Source organism: Lampris incognitus, chromosome 19 (assembly GCF_029633865.1).
Source record: "Lampris incognitus isolate fLamInc1 chromosome 19, fLamInc1.hap2, whole genome shotgun sequence".
Lineage (NCBI taxonomy): Eukaryota > Metazoa > Chordata > Actinopteri > Lampriformes > Lampridae > Lampris > Lampris incognitus.
In genome coordinates, this window is record NC_079229.1 from 27,256,153 (window position 1) to 27,280,048 (window position 23,896).

The window sequence follows — 23,896 nt, forward strand, 5'->3', positions numbered from 1 at the left end:
AAAACAGATTTTAAAAAACAAATAATTGGATTCCTTTTTTTTTCTCACAGTGGATTACAATCAAAGATCATATGGGTACATTGGCTGATGTAAATTGGATATCAAAATGAGCTAAAGTCCTAACTGGGTTAATTTTTAATTGGTTAAGGTGTAAAAAATAGCCATGAATATGGATACAAGTACACGCACCTTTATTTGAGACAGATTAGGTCCTGGGTGCGAACCCTGGGGTTGTCCAACCTTGGGGGTCATCCCGGGTCGTCCTCTGTGTGGAGTTTGCATGTTCTCCCCGTGTCTGTGTGGGTTTCCTCCGGTTGCTCCGGTTTCCCCCCACAGTCCACAGACATGCAGGTCAGGTGAATCGGTCGTACTAAACTGTCCCTAGGTGTGAATGTGTGTGAGTGTGTTGGCCCTGTGATGGACTGGCAGCCTTTCCAGGGTGTCTCCCCACCTGTCGCCCAATGACTGCTGGGATAGGCTCTAGCATCCCCGCGACCCTGAGAGCAGGAAAAGTGGTTTGGCTAATGGATGGAATGGATAGTAACAATGCACCAAACCTCTTTATGGCACTGAATGATCCATCCATTCCATCCATTATCCGAACCACTTATCCTGCTCTCAGGGTCGCAGGGATGCTGGAGCTTATCCCAGCAGTCATTGAGCTGCAGGAGGGGAGACACCCTGGACAGGCCACCAGGCCATCACACAGGGCCCCCACACACGCATTCATACCTAGGGACAATTTAGTTTGGCCGATTCACCTGACCTACATGTCTTTGGGCTGTGGGAGGAAACCGGAGCACCTGGAGGAAACCCACACAGACACGGGGGGGCTTTCTGTCTTCCTTGCTTAGACCTTCAACATATTCTAGCGAATTCAGGGGGGCAGCCCGGGTACTGCCACAGCCGGGACGCGAACCCGTGTCTCCCACTCCGCAAGCGACAACGTTAACCAGTCGACTAAAAGGTCCGATCCGTTAGTCAAGGACCAATGTGTCTACTTATCCATGCATGTTACACCACCACCACCTGATCTTGGGGGAGGGGGGTTGCAATTTGATAGAAACAGTAGAAACTGCATTTTAAATTGCATTATAGCATTTATTCACTCTTTGGGGCAAAAATAAGAGCTTTCAGTTGTAACTTAGATATATGTAACAAAACAGAATTCTTATGCAGTAACTTTCAGGTATATGTAACAAAACAGAATATGTATTCAGTAACTTTCAGATATATGTAACAACAGAATTTTTATGCAGTAACTTTTAACAATGCAAACGGGAGCGAGATCTCTTATTAAAATACAATAAATTACACTTGTGAAACAGATGTAATTAGAGAAAAAAGTCCTGTTACCCTTTATAGTTTAGGTAGATAAAGGTCTCAGTCACATTTGAGTAAAATAATCCTATTTCTATAAATGTCATAGGATCTTTTTTTTAAAGATATTTTATTTTCACGGACCCCTTGCAATTACACCACAGACCACTAGGGGTCCGCGGACCCCCGGTTGAGAAACACTGCTCTACGCAATACACAAACGTCCGGACGACATTTTGGCCGCCGCCATGTTTGACTTTCACCGACATGCAACCAAATCTGAGCCTGTAGAGGCCGCCGCCCACTCAAACGTGATTGGTTAATAGTGTGTGTGTCCGAACACGTGACCAAGTCACCAACGCGGTATTGTCGGCCATGTTGGAGGAGCAAAATCGTCGTCGTTGTAATCAGACGTGCCTTCATTTTGTTTAAGTTACGCATGTGGTAATAATAGCGATAAATGTAAACACTCATCGTTTCGCCGCGTTCCAAAAATCATTAGACACCAAGGAGAAACAAACCCGAAGAACTGAGCGACGTAGGCTATGGCTTGCTGCTAATCAGCCGAGAGGGCCTAACCGAAAAGATTTAGAAAAACGGTCGTGTTTGCGGTGAGCACCTTTTGAGGGGAGCAGCTGCACAGCCGTGGGATAGACGGAAGCCTGGCTGGGTACCGAGCTTCAAACTTGGGACACGACACGTTTGAAACCCGGAACGAAAAAAGAGATGAAATGCGGGCCCGAGGTGACGGAGCAACTGAGCGACGAGAGCGGGCTGCGGAGAAAGCAAGCGGAGAGGAAGCAGATCCGGGCGACCCGAGGCGGTTGGGCTGGGTCAGTATGACAAGCTGCGTAACACTTCGATGCACCGTCCCTTCCAGCTCTGTTTATAAAAAACCCTTCCCTTTCATTGTGCAGTTGTTTCCCTTTCCACAGTGTTCGCTCGCTCGCCTGTGATGTTTAGCTCTACTTTGTGGCACTCCTTGAGAAGCTCGTTATAGCCCAGAGCAGTGCACGTTTCATCGAAAAGGTCTCTAATTGATTTACATTTCTTGATTTGGACAGAAACGACTCCGAATAAGGTGAAATGGCTGAAAGACAGGCGGGCTGTACCTTGCATCGATTCAGAGAGCTGTAAAACTCTTCGACTTCAGCTTCACTTGGCTCTCTAATTTCTAACTTTAGTTTCTAACTGTGTTCTGTAAGGTGTCCTTGGGTGCTCTGAAAGGCGCCCGCAAATAAAATGTATTAATATTATTATGAATTTGAGGAATACTGTAACCCCAAAAAGAACACGACTTGAGAGGTACACGTTTTTCACTTGTGTGCAAGGGGAAATGTCCATTAGCCGGTACATTACAGAGCTAAAGCTAAGGGCGAAGTCATGCGAGTTTGGACGATTGCAAGAATCCCCTTATCAAAGACAGGGTTGTCTGTGGCATCACGTCAGATGCAATGACAGGAAGGGTTTTAAGAGAAGTGGACATTACTCTCGAAAAAGCTATCCAGGGCGCCCGGATAGCATAGCGGTCTATTCCATTGCCTACCAACACGGGGATCACCGGGGTAGAGGCTAGTTCCCATCGATGCAGAGAACGGTCAACTGAGCATGCGCAAGTACTCGTTGCCTCCGTTGTTTGGGTAGGTTAGGGTTAGGGCGGGGTTAGGGTTAAAGTTAGCTAATCAGACGCAGAGTAGGGGTGGGTCTTCCTAGAATCCTAGCGCCTGGATGCTACGCGGGGCGTGTGGAGGCGTGGTAGAGGCATTTCGCGCCTGCTCAGTTGACCGTTCTCTACTCCATTTCCGTTCTCTGCATCGATGGGAACTTGCCTCTACCAATCACCGGTTCGAATCCCTGTGTTACTTCCGGCTTGGTCGGGCGTCCCTACAGACACAATTGGCCGTGTCTGCAGGTGGGAAGCCGGATGTGGGTATGTGTCCTGATCGCTGCACAAGCCCCTCCTCTGGTCGGTCGAGGCGCCTGTTCGGGGGCGGGGGAACTGGGGGGAATAGCGTGATCCTCCCATGCGCTATGTCCCCTCTGGTGAAACTCCTCACTGTCAGGTGAAAAGAAGCGGCTGGCGACTCCACAGAGGCATGTGGTAGTCTGCAGCTCTCCGCGGATGCCAATATTTTTTTCCTAGGATGAATCTGGAAAGTTCCTGCCCTCAGGCGCTGGGATTGGCCAGATCTACCTGTTATTCAACTTTCGGGATTCATCCTAGGAAAAAAATATTCACTTACCCTACACACACAGTTAAGTTGGCACAGTTAGCTTGGCTGCAAACGTGGCTAATGGCTAACAGTTAGCTAGCAAACGTGGCTAGGGTTAGGGCGTTCGCATGGGCCTTGACTGACAGGCAGATCTGGCCAATTCTAGCGCCTGAGGGCGGGAACTTACCAGAGTTGATGTCCCCTGGCAGTGGCAGATGAACATCAGTGCACATTCAACAAGCTGAAAGCAATGCTCACTGAAGCCCCCTTACTCAAGTACTATGATGTGAGACTACCAGTAACAATCTCTGTTGATGCATCTAAAAGCAGACTGGGAGCTGTCTTACTTCAAGAGGACAAGTCAGTAGCATATGCATCACGCACATTGACTGAAACTGAACAGCGCTATGCACAGATTGAGAAAAAAATGTTAGCAATTGTGCTAGGGGCAGAATACTTTCCCCAATTTGTGTACGGAAGAGAGGTCGAGGTGCAGTCTGACCACAAACCGCTTGAAGCAGTTATGAAAAAGCTGTTGAGCAGTGCTCCAGCTAGAATACAGAAACGGTTAATGAGATTACAGAAGTATCAGGTAAAAGTACAATACAAATCAGGTAAAGAAATGCATGTCGCTGATGCGTTATCCAGTGCATACTTACCAGAGACTGACTTACCTGATAAAGAAACAGAAACTCAGGTGCACATGTTGACCCTACCTGTGTCAAATGAGAAATTAGAAAAATTCAAAAAGGAAACTGGAAAGGATGTAACACTGACAAAATTTACTGAGAAAGTATTGAATGGATGGCCTGAAAGGAGGAGCCAAACTGCAAAAGAAATACAAGGGTATTGGAATTTCAGGGAGGACATTTCAGCTGTGGATGGAATTGTTTTTAAAGGAGAACAACTCATCGTTCCAGCAGCAATTGGAGCTGAAATGCTAAAGCGAATTCATGAAAGTCATAGAGAGCTTAGGCATAGAGAGCTGCAGGCAGAGAGTGAGAGATGTGTTCTTCTGGCCTGGGATGTCTCAGAGCATAACAGAGATGGTGAACAACTGAAGTGTGCAGCACACAACAAAAACGGCAAACCAAAGAGCCGTTACGCCCACACAGTATTCCTGAAAGGCCCTGGCAGAAGATAGATGTTGACTTATTCACTTTTGACCAGCAGGAGTATCTACTTTTAGTGGACTATTATTCCAAGTTCACTGAAGTAGAGTGGTTGAAGTCAGATACAAGAAGTGCAACAGTCATTACCCATTTGAAATCCCAATTCGCCAGGCATGGAATTCCTGAAACATTAATTTCAGATAATGGGCCGCAGTTTAGCTCACGTGAATTCCAAGCTTTCACAAAAGAGTGGGAGTTCAGTCACAAAACTTCAAGCCCCCACCACATGCAGTCAAATGGAACGGCTGAAAGAAGAGTACAGACTGTCAAGCTCATGCTCAAGAAGGCTAAGGCTGATGGGAAAGATCCTTACCTCTCTCTGCTGAGAAGCACCCCCATAGAGGCTATTGGAGCATCATCAGCCCAACTGTTGATGGGTCGACGGGTGAGAACCATATTTCCAACTACATGTCAGTTGTTGAAGCCTCAGACGGTATCCAATGCAGTACAGCAGTTGTTGGAAACAAGGCAAAGGAAGCAGAAGGAATACTTTGACCAAGGATCCAAAGCACTTCAGAAACTCCAGGTTGGTGACAATGTCGGGATATGGCAGGATGGCACACGGAATCCAGCTCAAGTAACTGCACTTGCTGAGCAGCCGAGATCCCATGTTGTCCAGATGCCTGATTGACAGGTGTATAGACGGAACAGAAAGTTTTTAATGCAGTCAAAGGAACAAAATAACAGCAAACCCAAGGACATGGACAATCAAAACATGAGTTATGAGAATGTGAGTGACCACACAGGGAAAAAACATGAACTGAACACTCAAAACAAAACACCGGAAAGAGATGTCGGTTCAACAGAGCTCCCAAGTCTCCCTGTTAAAACTGCAAGTGGTTGAGTTGTTTCAAAGCCATGGAGGCTTATTGAGGAGTAGCTCCATAGACTGTTCCATGTTTAAATAGACTCTTTAATTCCAGAGACAGTTTGATGATTTAAAAACAAAAATAGTTAAAATGAATGAAAGACTGTTTTAAAGAGCCATTGGAGGGGGGAAAAAAGTTGTTGAAGCTGGAAGCTATAGAAAATATGCTGCCATATTATATTGGTCAGTGACATTTCTGTTTAAAGTGATAGGCTCTACATGGTGTGGTTTTAGTTCCTTTATTATGAGCTATGTTAAACTGTTGTGGTGACAACATGGCGAGAGGCATGGGCGCAAGTCCATGAATACTGGGATGGCATCCCCCGCTTTACCTGTGCCACCATCCATAGGGTTAGAGGTTGTGTCAGGAAGGGCATCCAATGTAAAATTTTGCCAAATCATTATGCGGATTGACAAGACCACCATCGGTGCTGCGCACTCACAGGGTACCAATGGAAACTATCAAATCCACTGTGGCAACCCCTGGGAAACAGGGAACAAGCCGAAAGAAGAAGATTATGAGTTGTGTTAAAAAAAGGGGGGGGTGTCATGGTATGATAATGATCTGCCAATCGCCAGCCTGATGCACTGTCATGTATTGTGGAAGTTGCGGGGCTGGAAATAAAGAAACATGTCTGAAACCCAGTTCGGCGTTTCTGTGTCTGCTCCATTAAACCACATCAAAACAACAGTGAGGAGTTTCACCAGGGGGACATAGCATGTGGGAGGATCTTGCTATTCCCCCCAGTTCCCCCTCACCCCCAAACAAGCACCCCAACTGACCAGCGGAGGCGCTAGTGCCGCAACCAGGACACATATCCACATCCGGCTTCCCACCTGCAGACACAGCTAATTGCCCGACCAAGCCAGCAGTAACACGGGGTTTCCAACCGGCGAGCCCTGTGTTGGTAGGCAACAGAATAGACCACTACCCCACCCGGACGCCCCCACCAGAATCTGTTAATAGCAATTACATTACGGGTCATATAACAATAGGCATTTCATGATGATCATCTGGTTCTGGCTTGGTTTCAGATCAGCATTCCTACAATTCTTACAAGAGGAGAAACTGAACCAGAAAGAGGGAGGTGGGCTTTATATACCGGCAAAACCAAACAATGAGCTGAGCATTAAAGGAAAACTAGAATGGGACACTGAGTCTCAGTCAATCCTTTCACATTACAGGGAGTAATCTGATTGACTGTTCATATCAAAAATACCACTTAACGCAGCTTTAACGTTTCACAACATTATATATTGTAGAAGGCATTCGCAGACATTTTTAGACGGGTCATGTTATAACAATGTCAGTTTGTGAGTTAGAAGTGACGGGTTCGCAAGGTGCTTCATATCTAAAAACAGGGCTCTCAAATGCATCAATCATGCTCAGCTCCTGCAAGTCACATCCACTGGCTCCCGGCCTCCCCCACCAGCCTGTTGGTGCCCTGTGCCCTCATTGCTGGAAATGAGGCAGCTTTTACCATGGCAACCGCAGCCCGACACGGCTGCTAATCCTCAGGAGTTTACACAATTCCTCCTCCTCATAAGAGGGTCTTACCCACGGCACCAATGCCCAGGAATTCTCCCCAAAACAGACGGAGAACCTGGTCGCAGCGGAGGAGGAGGAGAAAACGGTAGGCCTGTTTCATACGACCATGCTGCATCCTCCATTCTGTCTTAGATGTTAAGCTGTTCAAATCTTTTTCAACAAGTGTGCGCGGCATTGTCCCTTTTTTGTTTTGATTTTTGTTTTTGTTTTTTTTTCCTGCCGGGCTCTTTGGGCAAGCAGAGTGCATGGTGTGGGAGGATGCTGGAAAAGTGTTGTGGAGAAGCAGATCTAGCGTTGGCGTGTGAGCACTTGTACATTAGATCTGTGATGATTCAGAGATCGTACAGAATTGGCAAACCTTCCAGTTTTGAGTGTCACCGCCGTTTTTACGGGGGCTCTCAGGTGGGGGCTGGGGGGGGGGGGCTGGTAGCCAGTTTAATGCATGCACTTAGTCATGTCATGTCCATGGACTATGAATTCCGTTTTTGTTTTTGTTTTTACTGAATTTGACTCATTGTTTACACACTTGCTAAAGCATGGAGTTACAAACTCCATCCAGGAACACTGTGGGCATTACGTACCAAAAGATAGAGACTGATCTTACTTTTTAGCACTTCCACTTGATTCTGACCACTTGTGTGTCCCTGGACTTTAAAGAAAACAGAAACGGGAATTCAGGAGAATTGTGTTTTTGATGTCCTACAGTTTAAAGCTGTCACCAAACAACTGTTTTTCTCAAAATATGACATAAATCGTGTAATCTCATTTTCATACCTGCCTCTGATTCTGCTGGTCTTTAATTTTCTCCATACTAGGTCATTATCCCCTCCACAGTCTCTGACACCCCCCACCCCCCCACCCCTCCTGCTGCCGCCCTCTCTCACTTGCTTGCACTAATCCTTTTGTTGTTGACTGGGGCCCTGGCTCTGGCTGGACATAACAGCACTATGGGGACTAGTTCAGCTGAAGGGTGCCAACCAAGCCCTCCTGCTGTCCACATCTAGGTTAGGCGGGTTCATTATTAACGCCTCCCCAAGCTGGAACACATCCGGTCACCTTCTTTGGGAATTTTTTCCCCTTCTCTCCCCTCGTCCTCCCATAATTCACCCACAGCTCCCTTCTCTGCGCTGGTTTGACCGTGTCCTCTGTTCTGTTACTCTCTCTCTCTCTCTCTCTCTCTCTCTCTCTCTCTCTCTCTCTCTCTCTCTCTCTCTCTCTCTCTCTCTCTCTCTTCCCTTTGTTGTCTGTCAAACCCTTTGCCAGTCCCAGGAGATTGGGGGAGTTGGGAGGGCCCAGGTAGGAACATGTGGTTAAGGAGCGATGTTTTCCCTCTGCTTTGGCTGCATCTTTGTCTGCTGGGGAAGGTCCTGGAGGTGAAAGGGCAGGAAAGAAGCCATCTGCAGGAGGTTCTCAGGGCCCTGAGCCTACGCTCGGAGGCAGACCCACAGCTTCAGCTCCCCAAGAACCAGACTGGAGACCTACTGACCGCTCTCCTCCAGGCGGTGCGTTGTGTAGAACGGACCGGCACCTCCCAGGGAGTTTGTGACAGGGTAAGGCCTACAGCTCTTTGTTATGTTGAAGCATAACCCCAGCTTTTCTCAACCTGGGTCTTATTTTTGTGACCCCCCCACCTCACCCCATTATGCAAATGAGTTATGCTGTACTAATTGTGCGAGATTTTGATTACAGGACCACTGTTGGTCACAGCTTTAAACTGGCGTCTTTTATATGGCAACTGAAAACAAGTATCAGACATGTTTCAACAAGTCCAATTTAATCCAATCATCTAAACCAAGTATTTGGATATGAAAGTGAAAGTGCAAGTTAAAAAGTTATTATCCAATATGTGTAATATTAATAATAACACACACACACACGCGTGTGTGTGTGTGTGTGTGTGGGCCCTGTGATGGCCTGGCAGCCTGTCCAGGGTGTCTCCCCACCTGCCGCCCTGTGACTGCTGGGATAGGCTCCAGCATCCCTGCGACCCTGAAAGCAGGATAAGTTGGTTCAGATAATGGAATGGATGTGTAATATTGTCAACGGTTGACCACGTTGCTGAACTACTTCCTTGTTCAACTTGCAGGAGCAACAAGTCTTTTCTTACTCTCGGCAGGAGTACTCATCATTGCTCGACCGCGGTCGAAGGATGATGATGAGTACTCACCAATCGCAACTGAGAAGACATAAATAATGAAAAATCATCTAAACAGTCTAACCGAGGGGCTAGTTTTTCATTATTTTGAAAGGACAGGTTTAAGTCTTGTGTTCAGTTGACCCATAAGATGCCGGTGTAAAGCTGAGTCCAGCGGTGGTCCTGTGTCCAAAATCTCCTAAATGAAGCTGGTGAGTAAAATGATACAATAACTTGTGGCATGATGACAAAAAACCCCCCCACAAAAATAAGACCCAGGTTGTAAAAAAACATCATTATCCTTTAAAATATTGATTAAGTTGCTAGCATGTCTGCACACAGTAGCCCGCTAGTGAATTGCCTAAAAGGGTCATATGCACACAAGTATTCAGTGACTCTATAGGCAGACCTCATCTTAAATGTACTTACAATGCAAAGAGAGATTAGAGATGAGAGCCCATGGTTGGTAAAAATCTTGAGTTTTTATATCTATGAAAGGGTAAGCTTTAGATCCAGTGTGTCCTGTGTATTCACCCATTTACTGTCTGGTTATTCTAGCAAACTTGCTTGTTATGGCTGGAATGTGAGCATGTGTGGAAGGTTTTAAAGCCTTGACCTCTATGGGGCATTCATGCTGAGTGGCTTTACAGGTTTCTCAATTGGACATAACAAACTGCAGAAGTACCTTTGACTTTTCACATGTTTGTGCAGGTGGGCCGAGAGTGGGATTATGCGTGAATGCGGATCACATCAGATTTTAAAAACCCCAGAGTTAGGAGAACCATTTTGACATTTAGCCTTCATCGAATAGTGCACGGCATTACATGGGATAATGCATCACCTGCCCTTTCAAACCTCTTCCACATCCCAGATGTAATTGTTTCCTCAGAAGCTCGAGAATGTTAGAGTGCAGGAGGTCCTGTGGAGAAAATACAATAGACTTTTAATTAAGCAACAGGCCAGGGGGGAAAGAAAGATGGGAAAAAAAAAGTCACTTGAAAATTTAACTGATTGTTGCCGCATGTGTCGACACACAAATGTATGGTCACTCACTCTTGGTGTCACTTCCCAGATTGCTTCATATTCAGATGCTGAGGAGTATTCCTATTAGTAGTTTTATTCAAAAAGTTTATTTCCTGGTGGCTTTTATATTTTAAAGTATTTTTTCCTTCGAGTCTCTGCCAGAAACTTGTGTTCATCTTCCTGTCTCGTTTTGCTCTCATTACAGTGCCTCACACCGGATGTGGTCCTCTCCGTGCTAGAGGATGATGGGAAGGCATATTACACAGAAGAGGACTATCGCCGCATCTCCACTGTTCTGCTGTATTACGTGATCAATATGCAAGACTTGTGTGTGTCAAATGCCGCATCGTCTTCCTCCTCTCCCTCTTCTTCCTCATCTCTGAACTACCAGTTCTACCTGTTGGCCCTCTCCAACTTTGACCCAACTGAGGACAACCATTTTCTCTCATTCAGTGAAATAGAGAGTATTCTGCAGCTCATCAACCAGCACTATCAACCCTCCTTCCAAGAAACATCTGCTCCATCTGACTTACAAGTAAGAGAGAGCTGACCTCCATCAAACAGTAATGTCAGTAACAACTGAAAAAATCAAAATAGACATGTGACTTGACCCCAACTCAGGCAAGCAAGAGAATTTTCTGCAACGACTGCAACGTCTGCTGAGAACTATGGGTACAAGGCAGATCCTTGGATGCTTTGGAGACTAATTGTAGGGATTTACACGTAGTTTTGATGCAGTACAGCAGAAAAGTAAACAACAATGATGGCAGTAGTGAATGGTGGTTGGTTGTATTGAGGAAGCCATATAATTGAGCGATGTGTCATGTTGTTGCCCACCTTTTGAAATTGCTTTCAACGAAAGGGAGACCAGTCCCAGAAACATGAAAGCTGGTGCTACTCTACGTCACATGTAATAGAAATCAGTAAGGCTTTGTAGCTTGGAGGCAGAGAAGCACAAAAAATAGGTGGACCACCGCAGTTGTATGATACCAGGATGTGATGCTTTGACCTTTGACTCTACAGTGTATTGACGCCGCTCAGCTCATGGAAGAAGTTGGAGAGCGAGAAAGTCTGGGTGCTGGGGCATCCTCCGTGTCCAAACTGGCTGCCGCCATCATCAGCCATATCCTACAAGGCCATTGTTTCAGCAGCAGGGACATTCCTTCCCCTGCTTTCTTCATCGACTATATCTTCCAATCCTTGAACTGTACTACAGACCTCCAAATTACAGGTAAATTAATGAGTAATACCTTTTGTTTTGTTTTTTATTGCTGAGTTTATTTTTCTATTAATTTTTCTCCTTATGTTTTTTTTATTGTTGCCTGCATAAATTTGCATTCTGAGTTAATTTCTGTAAAGAGTTGAACCTTTTTGTCATTTTTTATCCCAGTATGAGTAAACAAACTAAACAAACTGAATGTGTCTGGGATGAGTCTGTGATGAGTGTGTTCCAATGTGGTGAAGCCATTCCTTTCCTTAGATTTAGAGAAGCTGCTTCACCAGCTGGGTGTAGGAGAGGGAGGAGCCACTCATTCCCATGGCAGGAAGAGGCGGGGCATCGCAGGCTTCTCTCAGATGGAGGTGGGGCAAGAAAAAGATACCTGCGACCATGAGGCTCGGGGGATCGGCCCAGACTGGTCTCAGGTCAGGCTGACATAATAGCATGACGTAAATTTCCCATCCAAATACGAGATTCCAGATCCGACCTTGTTTCAGTCCATTGTAAAAATGCATAAGGGGGTAAAATAATTGCCCTTGTCTATGTTGAATGCTAATATTGACTCTTTTGGGACTTGCTCTCTTATGCATTTCTAGAATGCTTGAAGAGCATTTTGATCGGTTTTGTAAGTCCCATTAAGAAATCGCTAGCCATTGTTAGCTTAGCATAAGCTGTATTTGCCCCTGATGTCATCTGGCTACATATGCACGACACTACTGGTGATCCCTTTTGTGGCCCGGTGACAAAACATCCATAGCATGGCTGTTAGCAAAATAATTTTGATAAACTAGTAACTTGGTAAGATATGTAAAACTCTCATTATATGTCATTTTTACTTAAGTTACTAAATATGTATTTTATGAAAACAATGATGGACAAACAGGTTCCTAAAACCCTATTCATTTTTGCCATGGGTGAAAAATAAATGGACCCAGATGTAGTCTGAGAGCTCTGAAATGTCAAAAACACTTTAGAAATCTGTTTAACTGAAAGGAAAACACCAATTGTATTGACAATTATAAATATTTGCATAACGGGTAGGTAACAAAAGGGTGAAAGTTGCTATTTATTTGTGGCTTAGTGAGCTAGGTTGTATATAATGTGCTTCTAGTGTGTTCATATTTTTTACCGTTTTCTGAGTCCAACTGCTTTGTGAAAACACAGTTGCATGACAATTATTGCCATTAGCTGTAAACTCAGCAATAGTGAGTCAAATGGGGAATAATTAACAACATCAACAACAAAAATCATTCAAAGTAAGTCGTCAGCTGCTTTTTTTATGCATTCATGTATTTACATGTTCACTTTCTTCTCGTTCAGGTGTGTTTTTCAGCCAGTCAGTTGATGGATATTTTTGCTCTGGACCCTCATTTGCCGATTTCCAGAGAGCATTTCAGACAGATCAGTCCGGCCATCATTCAGCAGTTGCTAGGCAATGCCTGTGAGTCCAAAGAGCACACAACAAGAGGATCTCCACCCACCGCCCTCGAGAGTAAGAGATTTATCTACCTCATCGATAGAAGCCTGCAGTCTAGTTATAACCAGTAAACCAAACCATTAAGCCGGTGGCTCTTCCTTTGCCTCTACTCTCACCTTTGCGCCCAGCGCTCTCTTAGATCTTGCACATGTGAAGAAAAAATGTATTATACCTTTACCTATCTCCCTTTCTTTCTCTGAAAAGAGTCTAATATACAGTTTTTCTCTTTGTTTTGAGTCCCCTGCATTGGAAATTAATGAGTGTGTCCCCCTCGCTGGGACAGACACCGATAGCGTTAGAGTCTTAAGAGGAGACATAAGATGTAAAGAAACCTCGTAGGAATGTTGCGCAATAGAATAGAAAGAATAGCTTAACCAGACACAGGCCACTGATTTTGTTTTGGACTTGACTTTTAAAAAATTTTTTTGAAGGGGATATAGTACATCCACGAAGCAAGACAGGAAAAGGGGTTAACCAATTAATTCACATATCTGAGAAAAACAGTCTTAAGGAAAAGACAGAAACCTTTCCATAAGGCTGAAGCGAAGATGTGTTTTTGTGTTTAGTCTGCAGAGCTGAATGGATACTGATGGCAGAGGTTGTACAGTGAGCTATACTGTGGCACAACTACAAACAGGATGAATACTCAACATAGTCCCACATGCTATCAACAGGAATAACAATGAGGCTCATGTGACACTGGGCTTCAGGCCAAGTAGTCGTAGAATGGAGAGATTACTTTTTTGCTTTTTTCCGTATTTTTCTTCACATTTGCTGTTATGTCTTCCTGTGTATCTCCCAGTTGACTTTAACTTGATGTTATGTGCTTCCTGTTACGCTATGGAAGGTTCCACCGCCAAAACATACATTATAACACACTTGCCTACTTGAGTTCTCAAAGAAGGTTGAATCATTTCATCCGAATACATTTATTGACAGATGCGTTTCATAACTCAACTAAGTGACATCTTCAGTCTAAACTGACTCCAGGTATCCCCACCCCTTATGAACAATACAGTACAATACACTGCCTAACGACTGAAACCAGTGACCAGTCTCATATGTAAATTGACATGACCATTAACTAGAGTTACAATGGCCATATGTACTATTCAGAGGATTGGGGAATAGTTGCAATCACAGCATTGTAAATTGTTATCAGATGTACTCTTAGCCCCCCCCCCCCCCGCCCCCGGTTCAGGGATGGTCGTTCCCTCTTCACATAGCTGGCCTCTTTGACCCCCCATTCAAACCAGCGTTCCTCCTTATCAAGGATGTGCACATCCTCATCCTTGAAAGAGTGGCCACTGACCTGTAGATGGGTGTAGACTGCGGAGTCCTGGCCTAACATGTTAGCTCTTCTGTGTTGTGCCATCCTCTTGGCCAGCATATGTTTAGTTTGTCCAATGTACAAGTCATGGCAATCCTCCTGGCACTTTACCACGTACACTGTATTGCTTTGTTTGTGCTGGGGGGCCCGATCCTTGGGATGGACCAATTTCTGGCGCAGTGTGTTTTGGGGTTTGAAAGCAACTGAGACACAGTGTTTGGAAAATACGCGTCTGAGCTTTTCCGACACTCCCGCCACATCCCAAATCACCACTGGTTTATGTTTAGACAGCTGTTGTCCTTCTCCTCTCTTCTGTTGGCTGGTGCACTGTTTGGGTGTCTTCCTGGCTTTGACATACGCCCAGTTAGGATAACCACACTTAACCAGGACTTTTTTAATGTGGGATTTCTCCCCTTCCCTGGCCGGTGGGGACGTTGTCAGTTCGGTGGTACAGCGTCCTGATAACTCCTAGTTTGTGCTCCAGTGGATGATGAGAGTCAAACCTTAATTACTGATCAGTATGTGTTGGTTTACGGTAAACATCAACAATCAAATGTCCCCCATCACCAATTGCAATTTCACAGTCTAAGAAGTTTAACCTGTCATGTTTCACATCCTCCCTGGTGAACTTGATGTAGTTGTCCACAGAGTTAATGTAGTCGGTGAAATGTGGTACCTCCTGAGATTTAATTTTAACCCAGGCATCATCCACAAATCTGAACCAATGGCTAGGTGGTGTCCCTGGATAGGACATCAGAAGCCTCTCTTCCATTCATCCATATACAAGTTGGCCACTACAGGTGAGACTGGGGAACCTATTGCACACCCATGCCTCTGCCTATAGTATTGCCACCTGTATGTGAAGTACGTGGACTGAAGACACAGTTTCAGGAGCAGACACACTTGGTCAGTGTTAAGAGTGGTCCTATTGCTAAGGGTGGGGTAAGAGTACATCTGTCACCATCTTACAGTGCTGTGATTGCAAACATTCCCAAATCCTCTGTGAATAGTACACATGGCCATTGAAACTCTAGGTAATGGTCACACCCATATTTGCATATGAAACTGGTCATTGGTTTCAGTCGTTATGCGGCTGTATTGTTTATAAGGGTGGGGATACCTGCAGTCAATTGAGACCGAAGAGGTCACTTAAATGAGCGATGAGACGTATCTGTCAATAAATGTTGCATCTAGATGAACTGATTCAACCTTCTTTGATTTTCTTACCTGGATTATTGTGTCAAGACACTACTTGAGTACTGCTATCCCGTTTGTCTATTTAGGGCGTTTTGAACGCCTCAATCTCAGAGAGTTCTTTTCACTCTTTTAATGTACGTTCAAAGCATATTCAAGTGATATTGTGACATAACCTTCATTCTCTCTCTGTTTCCTCTGCAGAATATGGTTACAGCACAGCTGCCGTCCTGCTCATCACACTGGGCTCCATGCTGGGCACGTGTCTGATCTTCTTCAACTCCTGTCAGGAAACCTACGTCCTCATCCTGCAGCTGTTTGTTGGACTGGCCGTGGGCACTCTCTCAGGAGATGCCCTGCTGCACCTCATACCACAAGTATAGGACGCGAAGTCATCGTCTAGTCATGCAAGGCATAGACTGGATTTCACTGACACGGTTTACTTAGATAGTTGTCATCTGAGATTGGTAAAACTGTGTTGTCACCAAATTTGAAGTTAATCCTGCATTCAAATAACTGAAACCAAGGTCATACCTCAAGGAACAAGGTAAAAAAAAAAAGGGAGCATGGTGGCCCAGTGGTTAGCACTGTCGCCTCATAGCAAGAAGGTCCTGGGTTCGAACCCCAGGGTTGTCCAACCTTGGGGGTCATCCCAGGTCTTCCTCTGTGTGGAGTTTGCATGTTCTCCCCGTGTCTGTGGTGGGTTTTCTCCGGGTGCTCCGGTTTCCCCCACCATCAAAAAGACATGCATGTTAGGGTTAATGCTCCTGTCTGTGCCCCTGACTGAGGCATGGCAAGACGAACTGGAGTTGGTCCCCGGGCGCTGCACGGCGGCTGCCCACTGCTCCTAGCTACAGAGCTAGGATGGCTTAACTGCAGAGGAAGAATTTCCCCCCACGGGGATTAATAAAGTAGTAAAAAAAAAAACAATTTGGCTGATTTTACTGCCACTGCTTCCACAAACAATAAACGCTTGAGCAAAGATTTTGGATTGCGTTCGCAAAGTTTAACTTTTAAATTGGATCGAATTGTAGATGAATCTTGTAGGTGCAGTCTTTCCAGATCGTGTGTTGAGTGTAAACTGATGGTCCCGTTCTTTTACTACTTGTCTCTTTTGAAGACACTTGGCCTCCATGATTACAGTCACGGTCATGATGACGAGGACTTTACCGAGAGCAAAGATTATCTGTGGAAGATCCTGGGCATGATTGCTGGAATCTACAGCTTCTTTCTCATTGAACGAACCTTTTCCTTTGTGGTTCCAGCCCATGGCCATGTAAGATATTGCTTTTGTTTGAATATTTGTAGTCTTTATCAAATAATGATGTAACCAACAGTGCAGATTATAAAATGCTTATGGGCTGCAGTATCTAGTCAGGCTTCAGGGTTATTAGGGCTACATATAGTAGCAGGCTCCTTCTCTATCTATCCAGAAGTTGAATGCTTTTTTTCCCCCCGAGAATTTTCCAAAGACAAGCCATTGTTTGTCATGATTGTACAAATGTGTGGCTGGCTTCCTTTGTTGAAATTTTGCAGACTCTGATGTAGAGCAGGTTACTTCCGGTGTAACTGTGAGCTGATGAGCTGCTTTTTGCCTACAGGGGCATTCCCATGACCTTCCTTTAGAGCTCAACTGCAATGGCCAATCAGAGCGGGGCAAGTCCATCTCTACCATGCAGCTGGTGAGTCTGTTTGTCCCCCCTCACTACCCATACACTTGGTACAGATATTATAATATACACTTAAAAAAACCCCACCAAATAGGAAAATCACTTGTCACTCTCTGGTTCGGGCACAGGCTCAGCTAGCTAGTGTGTCTCCGCTAAGGGGAGGAGGAGGTCAAGGTTCATGCTCGAGGATACTTTCCCAGGTGGGCCCTATGGTTGGAAGAAGACCTCACAAACCACAAGAAAATCCTGACATCCTCTGAAGAAAGGGGAGGCAAGGACAGGACTTTTAAAAATGATCTTCAAATTGTTCTTAGTAGACATTCCCGTAATGTGTTCCAGGTGCAATGCACTCGTAATTGCTGAACAGCCGTTAGTGGTTAAAGGTAGAATCTGTAATGGTGTGAAACAGCGTCCTCTAAGGTATTTCATGATAATTGCAAATCCAGCTTTTGTTGGCAAGTGAAACCACCCAAGGTGAAACTCCCTCATCACAGCTAATGGGGGACATTAAAGACAGCTAGTTCACCGATGTTTTTCAAGCTAAGTAACCATAGCCAACTGTTAGCTACCACCAACTGTTAGCTACCACCAACGATAGCGGTAAACCATCCAGGTTGTCTCTCACTTGCGCGGTACAAATTCTATAAACGTAGCATTGCTTGCAGTCGTAAGCTCATACGCTCCCAAGGTGAAGATGCTTCCCCCTGTCTGCCATTGTGAAAAGTGTCCTCCTGCATTCTCACAACCCTTCCACTATTACCATCCAGCCCACACACACATCAGACCAAAATTAAAACATTTTCATTTGCTTAGGGGTCGCTGTTTTACATCATTAGTCTACCTTTAAGTCTACTTGAGTGACAGGTGCACCTATGCATGGTGTAATCAATCATGACCCATCACTGTGATGGATGGGGTGGTATGAATTCTGCCTGTTTTTACCCATCATATTTGTTTTCATGTTTAGAGATATTGTATTTTGCGTTGAATTTGTGTATGCGGGGATTGACAACGCTTAATACCAGTGCAGTTTTTTCAGTTGATGTCCTTTAACCTGATGTCCTTTTAATCCTTTAAAAACACAGTTATTTTAAAGGTGAAGGTCTTTAAATGCCTCTTAACCTAAGAAGCAAACAACAATGCACTTTCTTTTTGTGTCAGCAATCATTTACTAAGCACAGCCTCTATTTAATTTTCCAATGGTTGGTATCTAAATTCAAATAACAATTCTTTACATGTTAGCAACAACACCTGCTGTGTTAAGATGAGCTGAGTTTTGCATAATGACGACATAGGGGCGTGTATTTTATGAGTGGTTTTGAGAGGGTTTTTTTTTTTTGTAAAGACTCGGGTATAATAAGTCAGCTGGAATATACGGTGTTATTATTAATGGTCAGGAATCAGGAACAATTTATTGTAATTTCTTTCATGTACTTGCGTACACAAAAGAAAGAAAATTATGTTTCTCCCAGCCCACAGCAATGCGACACAAAAGACAAAAACACACATGCCAAATTTCCCAAAAACGACACTACCAAAAACATACAAAAACAAAGAGAACAAAGCAAAAAAACAAAGACAAAAAAACACAGTTAACAACACAGTACACTCAGTACAACAAAGTCCAAAAATTCCACTGTCCAGGAAAACAAACACCAGCCAGGATAATTCTGGGAACTGCCGGTCTGCATGGGCTAGCAGTTAGCTTTGCCTGTCACACTTCCGCGTCCTGTCAGATCGCCCTCAATGTTTCCTCCTCGGGCGCAGCTCCAGGCAGGGCCGTGGTCCCTGGACCCACCGGACCCAGCAGACCAGGCTCCCCCAGCTGATCCAACGCCAGCTCTCCCAGCCAGACACCTTTGACACACCTCCCCGCACTCCACACGATGACACTAAAACAGTCCCGCCCTCGTGTTATTGGAACCGCCGGTCTGCATGGGCTAGCAGTTAGCTTAGCCTGCCCCGCTTCCGTGTCCTGTCAGACCACCCTTGGTGTTTCCTCTTCGGGCGCAGCTCCAGTCAGGGCCGTGGTCCTTGGGCCCACAAGATGCAGCAGACCAAGCTCTCCCAGCCATTAAATGAAGACAAAACAAACTTAGATGCAGACATAGACAAAGACACATGGACGGTACTGGATGAGGCTGCCGCAAACGTAAGTTCACGCCACAATCTTCCCGCACTGGTACTGGGTGAGGCCGCTACAAATATGAATTCACGCCGCCATCTTCCTACACTGGCAGCACAAATGTCTGACCCTATAGCTATATAATAATGTAAGTGCTGAAAACACCTCGGGGATCATAATCATACCTTGAGAGATGCTAAAGATGGTCGAAACAGGTGAAAAAATAGCCTTTTGATTTATTCCTAATAGGCGCTCTGCTGTAGGCTTATGTGATATCGAATTTCAGAGCAACAGAAGGTTACGTAAAGCTAAGGTCACATATGGCGGCAAGTTGGTCTACGTGAGACTCGCAATTGTTAGGTGTGTTCGTTTTCAAAGTTTGCCTGACCCAGTTCCACCACCGCTGTTACATAACGAGAAATGGAGAGCGGTGTGGGAGGGAGCACAGGAACAGGACGTGAAGAGGGTGGGTGGCAGGACTTGATGCCAGTGCCTCATCACTCAGAAAGCTCTTCATGCTCGTACTGAATCATGCACACGCTGCCCAATTAATCCTTCACTGCAAGTTTTAAGGGCTACAGACATGGAGAGTTTAATGCATGCATATCTCTATGGAAAAATTGGGTGGTGTTTTTAAGGTACTGAGAGTGACCTATTAACGTGTATGGTGTTGTTAACTATCAATTGTACATATGCACACATATCACACAGATGGCTGTGCGAATTTGCATTTGCAGCGGGCTCACCCAGTGCCGGAAGATGGCGGCGCGAATTCACCATTTGCGGCGGCCTCACCCAGTACCGCCCATGCAGTGTCTTTGTCCATGTCTGCATCTAAGTTTTGTCTTCGTTTGATGGCTGGGAGAGCGGGGCAGGCTGAGCTAACCACTAGCCCATGCAGACTGGCAGTTCCGATAACACCGAGGGCGGTCTGGCGGCGGCCTCACCTGGCGTTGACCGTGGTGTTTTTGATGTCGTCTTGAGGAGTGCGGGGAGGTGTGTCGAGGATGTCTGGCCAGGACAGCTGGCACCGGATCAGCTGGGATAGCTTGGTCTGCTTCGTCCGGTGGGCCCGGGGACCATGGCCCCAGCCTGGAGCTGCGCCTGCCATCCTGGCTGGCGTTCATCCCCTTGGACTGTGATTTTTTTTTGTTTAGTTTGGATATACTGTGTGTTAGTTTGGGTATGTGTGTTCTTGTAGTTTTTGGATGTGTTTTTGTGTGTACGCAAGTGCATGAAATGAAATGACAGTGTTCCTGATTCCTGATATCAACGCATACATATCATACATATCATATCATACATATCAATTGTGCATATGTAGAACAAAAAATGGCAAGCATGTTGGTTATTTGGAGAGAAACAGGAACTGAGTGAGTATTCACTTGGTGTTTGGAAGGAGTCACCTCCCATCGCAGCTGTTTTGTTGAATTGGACCCAGGACATCTCCAGGCTGTGTTCCTGGCATCCCAGCAATCGCACAAAACAAACGGTTGGCTTATTTCTGGCGGGTCCCCGCAAGACAAATGAAAGCGCACAGTGTGTTTTCATTAGACCGGGTCCAAGGATTGTGCTCAATTTCTCAAATCTGAATCACAGGCTGAATGATAAAACAAAGAAGGCAAAAGAAAAAAGAAAAGAAAAACACTGGTGTTAATGAGTTGTCTGTTGCTCATAGGGAACTGTAGAGGAGTTGGACTGTACAGAAATGCCCGCCGAAGACCCAGAGACCACCAGCCTGACAAATCAGAGTAAGCTGAAACACTTTTTATGAGAACTGAGTGTGCACACACACACACGCACACGCACATATGCACATACTATTGTACTTCTGTCTTTGTGAAGACTAACCCCATCAAAACTACATGCCTTACCTTAACCTTTACCCTCACCTTAACCTTCAGCAGATCATCAGTTTACACACAAACACACACACAGACGTAGCTTGGCATACACAAACAGACAAATATACAAACAACTACATACACATATGCACATTTATTAAGGCTGGGCCTACACACACACACACACAGCACCCTACATACACCACACACACTATTTATTATTATTACTGCTTTTTTGTTCTGTTTTGTTGTTATTTTAGAACTATTGTTGCTGCAGTGTTGAGCCAAAACAAGAATTTTACTGTCTTGTACTTGTATAATGAGACGTAAAAAATAAAGAATCTTGAATCTTGAACCTTAACCCTAATTCTAACCATAACCCTAAACCCTAAAATACTCCCTTAAAGAAGTGAGGACTGTGCAAAATGTGTCCACTTTGCAAAAAATGTCCTGACTGTGATGGTTAAAAACTCAACTTGGTCCCCACAAAGATAGAAGTACAAGAACACACACACACACACACACACACAACTCAGTAGTTTTCAATGTGCGTTGTGCAATTAGTCCCCTGGAATGAGCTAGCGATTGTCACGGTCCAAGGATGAGCATTGACCGCACAGCCGTGGCACAGACTCTCTTTGTCTTCCCAGGACATGGGGTTCCTCTGCTCGCCGTGATGGTAATCGTCGGAGACAGCCTTCATAACTTCGCTGATGGCCTGGTGGTGGGGGCAGCCTTCTCGTTGTCAGCTGAGACCGGCATGGCAACAACTGTGGCCATCCTGTGCCACGAAATCCCTCACGAGATGGGTGAGAGGTCGGGGGTCATAGTGTAGCGCTTATGGTTGGCACACTGTCTTTTCTGATCAGGGAGGCTTCCCAAGATAGTGGAGGCTGGGAGGCGCTGTGCCAGGGACAGTTTAAATTGGTGGAGACAGTTCACACGATCAGTAATAGATAATAGGATGATTTGAAACGTTAGATGGCGGCACTGGGAAACGTAAGACCCTGCGAAGTCATGCTGTCAGCAAAACTGGCCAATCGAAGCATCTTTTGTTAGCGTACCACAAAGAGAGTCTACCAATCACATGTTCAGATTCACGCAATGCAGTTATTTACATCAGATCACACACAAATCTCAAGGCAGCGAATAGTGCGTGCGTATAAGCATTGGCAAATTGGAAAAATGACCTTTTTCTGTGAAAACGGCGCCCTCTTGGACAAACTTTAACCCTCCATGTTGTGTACAATATGCAAGTGTTCCTAAATAGGAAATGCAAATGATAATTCATGTCTCTGCACTTGAGATATAGACAACCACTCCCCATTGTAAAAGATAGGGGTCTGGGGCATCCGGGTAGCGTAGTGGTCTATTCTGTTGCCTAGCAACACAGGGATCGCCGGTTCAAATCCCTGTGTTACCTCCGGCTTGGTCAGGCATCCCTACAGACACAATTGGCCGTGTCTGTGGGTGGGAAGCCGAATGTGGGTATGTGTCCTGGTCACTGCGCTAGTACCTCCTCTGGCCGGCGCCTGTTTGGGGGGAGGAGGAACTGGGGGGAATAGTGTGATCTTCCCACGTGCTACGTCCCCCTGGCGAAATTCCTCACTGTCAGGTGAAAAGAAGCGGCTTGCGACTCCACATGTATCGGAGGAGGCATGTGGTAGTCTGCAGCCCTCCCCGGATTGGCAGAGGGGGTGGAGCAGTGACCGGGACAGCTCAGAATTGTGGGCTAATTGGTCAGATACAATTGGGGAGAAAAAGGGAGAACCCCCACCCCAAAAAAAAAAGATAGGGGTCTAGACTGGTTGGTCAGGAACTTTACTTCCCGGCAGCGTTTCAAAGATGGCACCCGAGTGAGCTGGCTTGGGCTTTGACTACGAGGCCTTTACTGACTGATCTGTCGTTTCTCCTCTCGTCCCCCAAAAGGGGACTTTGCGGTATTGCTCAGCTCGGGAATGTCGGTGAGGAGCGCCGTGCTGATGAACTTCCTCAGTGCGCTGACGGCCTTCATGGGCCTCTACATTGGACTGTTTGTGTCCGCGGAGGCAGAGGTGCAGCAGTGGATCTTCACCGTGACCGCCGGGATCTTCCTGTATCTGTCCCTGGTGGAAATGGTAAGATGGTCTTCCTTGAGCCAAGTCGTCTTCAGCTGCCGCAGTGTTTGATAGTTGTTCACTGCCGTGACACCGTTGGCAACATGTCGGTGCTGACAACTGTCTTTCCTGTCTCTCCCCTCCTGCCTCCCTCCATCATCAGCTTCCAGAGATGAGTCGAGTGAAGACCGACAGGCCATGTCTCATGTTTCTCCTACAAAACCTCGGCCTGCTGATGGGTTGGGCCTGTCTTCTGCTCCTCGCGCTCTTCGAACACGAACTCAAGTTTTAAACAAACACACACACACGCAGCCACAAAGCGTCATGCTGTGGGCACCGGTTATTATGTTTGTTTTTCACTCGTTTGTTTTTTTAGTCTCCGTTCGCTTGTTAATCTTCATCCGTTGTTATGCACAGATCTGTATCCACGTACGCTTTGTGTTTAGACAAGTCGCAGTCGTCAACGTTTCTGAGGAGTACAGGCGTATGTGGTACGGATGTAATTCATCTCATCATAGTCCTACAATATGAGCAACAAATGTGTGTTAGTGAGGAATCATAAGCTTTTTTTTTTTTTAACAAGTGATGAATTTATTTTTTATGTCAGAAATGATATGGTACTGTATAATGTATGGTACTTCTACATCTGGACACTGAATGTC

The 23,896-nt window shown here is 45.5% G+C and overlaps 1 protein-coding gene across 1 annotated transcript; it reads left to right on the plus strand.

Annotated features, from left to right (window-relative positions):
- The first annotated feature begins 8,426 nt into the window (after positions 1–8,426).
- On the plus strand, positions 8,427–23,526 carry LOC130129637 (zinc transporter ZIP12-like). Its single transcript, XM_056299227.1, has 12 exons — positions 8,427–8,672; positions 10,485–10,814; positions 11,303–11,510; positions 11,760–11,923; positions 12,819–12,990; positions 15,704–15,876; positions 16,620–16,775; positions 17,101–17,181; positions 20,973–21,045; positions 21,789–21,947; positions 23,068–23,255; positions 23,398–23,526. Exons 1-12 carry the CDS (start codon positions 8,427–8,429, stop codon positions 23,524–23,526), a joined length of 2,079 nt encoding a protein of 692 aa, XP_056155202.1.
- The last annotated feature ends 370 nt before the right edge of the window (positions 23,527–23,896 follow it).